Genomic DNA, 3,361 nt, shown 5'->3' with positions numbered 1-3,361 from the left:
ATGGCCCTTTGATCCTCGTTCTCGTGATCGACTTCACACCTTTGGTTTCTACTCACGACACGAGATGTTCCCCCTGGATTTAGAAATAATATACGCTGTTGTGCCAAGAATATTCGCTGTTTCCTTTCCCGAATTATCGCGATAAATTACTTATTATTTCGTAGTAGTACGTTTTTTGTTTTTTTTTTTTAAGACCTACCAGTTTGATATAAATAGGCAGGCTAAGGCTCTACGTTTTCTCGGTCGTGCAAAACAGGAGAAACGTACGAGCTTTCAAATCGTCACCGCCCCCCACCGCTTTTTGCCTCCTTTGCTCTCTAGTTTTTCTGGTTTCTCTCTCTAGAGAGCTTGATTTGAATTTATCAATGGCGTTCAGGAGAAACCTAGCTTACCGCTTGTTCAACATTTCGACCAAATCAACCACAACCCTACTGGATTGCCGCATTTCGCTGGCATCGTCTGTTGGACGCCGGAGTCCGGCCAAAGTCGATCCGGATCCAGGAGATGACGGGGTGCTCCGTCGGTTTCTGCAGTGGCGACCGATTTACCAGTCGGCTTCGGCGGAGGCGCGCTGGACGCTGTCTAGGGGAGAGAAGCTGTTGCAGAAATTGAGAGGCATGGACATTTCCAGAGATCGGATTCGGTTGGACGGATTGATTCCGCCTCCGGTGAGTCCGCCGGAGGATAAGTTGACGGTGCTGGATGCGAGGAAGCTCCTGAGGATTTCGCAACTGGAAATGGTGAAGTCTAAGCTCTCGCAGATCAAGGAGGACCACATATCGTACGCAGATTTCGTCCAGATCTGCTCTGAAGGTTGCCCCAATCCTGCGCAGGGGTTGGAGTTCGCGAAGATTCTGGATGAGTCCGGCACCGTTATCGTCTTGGGAGATGTTGTGCTCCTCAGGCCTGACCAGGTTGGCTTCCCTATTCCTTCCCTGTTATTCTTTAATCATCACCAATAATCTATGCACACAGTAGCAGACATTATTATCCTCAAGACTACAATCAGAACTGATAGTTTTCTTGTGATATCTTTTTTTTGTTTTCCCACAGGAAAGTGACCAAATGTTGCGCCAGATCTAAAACGTGTAAAGGGTTCCACATTCTGATATCCTGATTTTTCCTCGGAGAAAGAAAGAAGAGGGGGATTTTCTCGGGAAAAAAATAGAAAAAGAAGCAATTAAAGGGTGTAGGAGTCATTGGGTTTGTGCAAAGTTAGGAGAGGCTAGACAGGGACATACTTGATTAAAAATGAAAATAAAAATTATGGCATAGCTCGATCTTATAATTCCAGGCACCGTTTGGATAGATCTAGAATATGTAGGACCCTCGATTTATCTTTGCTTCTTGAGAATTCACTGTTTATATAGCCCCGGTAGGTTCTGTTACACCCCCAATTGGCCTAGTTTTCTGCCCTGATTTGGAGAGAGCTGATTCTATTCCCCAGGATTTGGATTTATCCCCTGTTTCTTCTTTTTAATTTTCTCTTGTAAACATCAAAAAGAAGTTGTGGATTGGGTGGAAAATTTTATAATGGGTATTAAATAGGATGGAGGAACTAGTAAGCTAATAGTAATTTGCTTCTTGTGGATTTGGGTGGGGTTGATCTGAGCAGTTTTACTCAACAAATTAAAGCTGAAATAGCTCTCTTTCTGGTCATGGCGGACACTGCTTTTTGACCAAAAAAGCTTGGCTTTCCATAAATCTCTGATCATACAAAAACGATCAAATATGTGACACATAAAATCCCAATCCTGATTGCATCTTGTATTTACCCCATCAAGATTGGGACATGTTTTACCCAATTCAAATCCCAATCTTTGATGGGGGTAAAATACATAAGAGAGTTGAGACATGTTTTACCCAAATATTGTTGTACAATTTCTGTGACTACAGGTTGTGAAAGCCATTCAGAGCGTGATTCCTGTACCAAAAGCCCGGCCGGAAGACCCGCGGTGGAAGGAGCTGGAAGAAATGGAGGAGCAAAAGGCGGCCATCGACGGCAAGGCAGAGTCTCTGGTTCGCCTGGAACTGTGGGGAGGGCTGGGCTACCTCGTCGTCCAGACAGCGGCGTTCATGAGGCTCACCTTCTGGGAACTGTCTTGGGATGTTATGGAACCCATTTGCTTTTACGTAACCTCCATCTACTGCATGGCTGGCTACGCTTTCTTCCTCAGAACATCCAAAGAGCCATCGTTTGAAGGCTTCTTTCAAAGCCGATTTAACGCGAAGCAGACGAGGTTGATGAAGAGGCAGAATTTTGATGTTGCAAGGTACAACGAGCTCCGGAGAGCTTGTTATCCGCCTGGTCAAGCTGCTTCTTCAAGTTCTACCCCAACCCCCCCCATTGTTTCAAACCAATGAAAAGACACAAGACTGGTGCATTAGTTTAAGAAATTAAGACTAAGAAAAAAAAAATCATAAAACGTAGATAGAAGCAAACAATTTTGTTTTGGGTTCGTTTTTTACTCCTTTTCGATTTTAATTTTATGTATAACACCTGGCTTAGGATTTAGTGCCTAGTGCGGCTGCCTGTAACTGTAAGCATCATCGAAGACGGTTTGCTTAACTACAATACGTCAACCCCATTACCTGAGATGCATGTATTTGCATTTCAGAATTTGCTTTCTTCTCATTGGCGTTTGTTAATCATGATATGGGAAAGATCTCATGATATGGGAAAGATATGAGATGAAAAAATTAAAATATAAGATGTATTTTAGATTTTTATTTTTTCTAACATGCTTATTAAGTTTATCTTATCATTCTTAAAAAAATAATTTTTTATCTTGATTTTTTAAGATATGCATATTATTTCTCCCTTCAAGATAAATATATCTTGATCCCTACATATAAGAAAAAATGATTTTTATTTTTTAATGTATTTCAAAAAATTTAATAAATAATTTAATAAAAATTTTAGAATGTTTTCAACTTTATCTTGATTATTTTATATATTAATTCAAAAACTATTCTGACCTTATCTTGATACTTTTTTATCTTGTTTAGTTTAATAAATGTTACTTAGTTAATTAGTTAATGTTCATTATAATGAGTCAAATAATTTTTTATTAAAATAATTTATATATAAAATTTAAAATAAGTTACTTGGAAGGGAGAAAGGGCACTTAAATGTGGGGTTTTAGGTGATAAATAATAAAAATTATAAAAAAATTTATTTTTTAAATATTATTAACTAAATTTGTGTATTTTAATTTAGAAAGTAAATTTTCTTAAATTTTTTCAATTTTTTTATGACATAGAATGTAAATAAAATTTTATTAATTTTAATTTTTTTTTAAATTACAGTAAGTAATATGGATGATTAATAATATTTTATAAGATATTTATACATTAAAAA

At 38.2% G+C, this 3,361-nt stretch overlaps 1 protein-coding gene across 1 annotated transcript; it reads left to right on the top strand.

The window, feature by feature from the left end:
- Positions 1-229: 229 nt before the first annotated feature.
- LOC127804890 (calcium uniporter protein 2, mitochondrial-like) lies at positions 230-2,575 on the top strand. Its single transcript, XM_052341979.1, has 2 exons — positions 230-914; positions 1,897-2,575. The coding sequence occupies exons 1-2, from the start codon at positions 366-368 to the stop codon at positions 2,362-2,364; spliced, it is 1,017 nt and encodes a 338-aa protein (XP_052197939.1). The 5' UTR covers positions 230-365; the 3' UTR covers positions 2,365-2,575.
- Positions 2,576-3,361: the final 786 nt, after the last annotated feature.

The sequence above is a fragment of the Diospyros lotus genome, chromosome 6 (genome assembly GCF_014633365.1).
Source record: "Diospyros lotus cultivar Yz01 chromosome 6, ASM1463336v1, whole genome shotgun sequence".
NCBI classification, from domain to species: domain Eukaryota; kingdom Viridiplantae; phylum Streptophyta; class Magnoliopsida; order Ericales; family Ebenaceae; genus Diospyros; species Diospyros lotus.
Note: the sequence above shows the minus strand (reverse complement) of the source record. Positions and strands in the feature narration are given on the sequence as shown.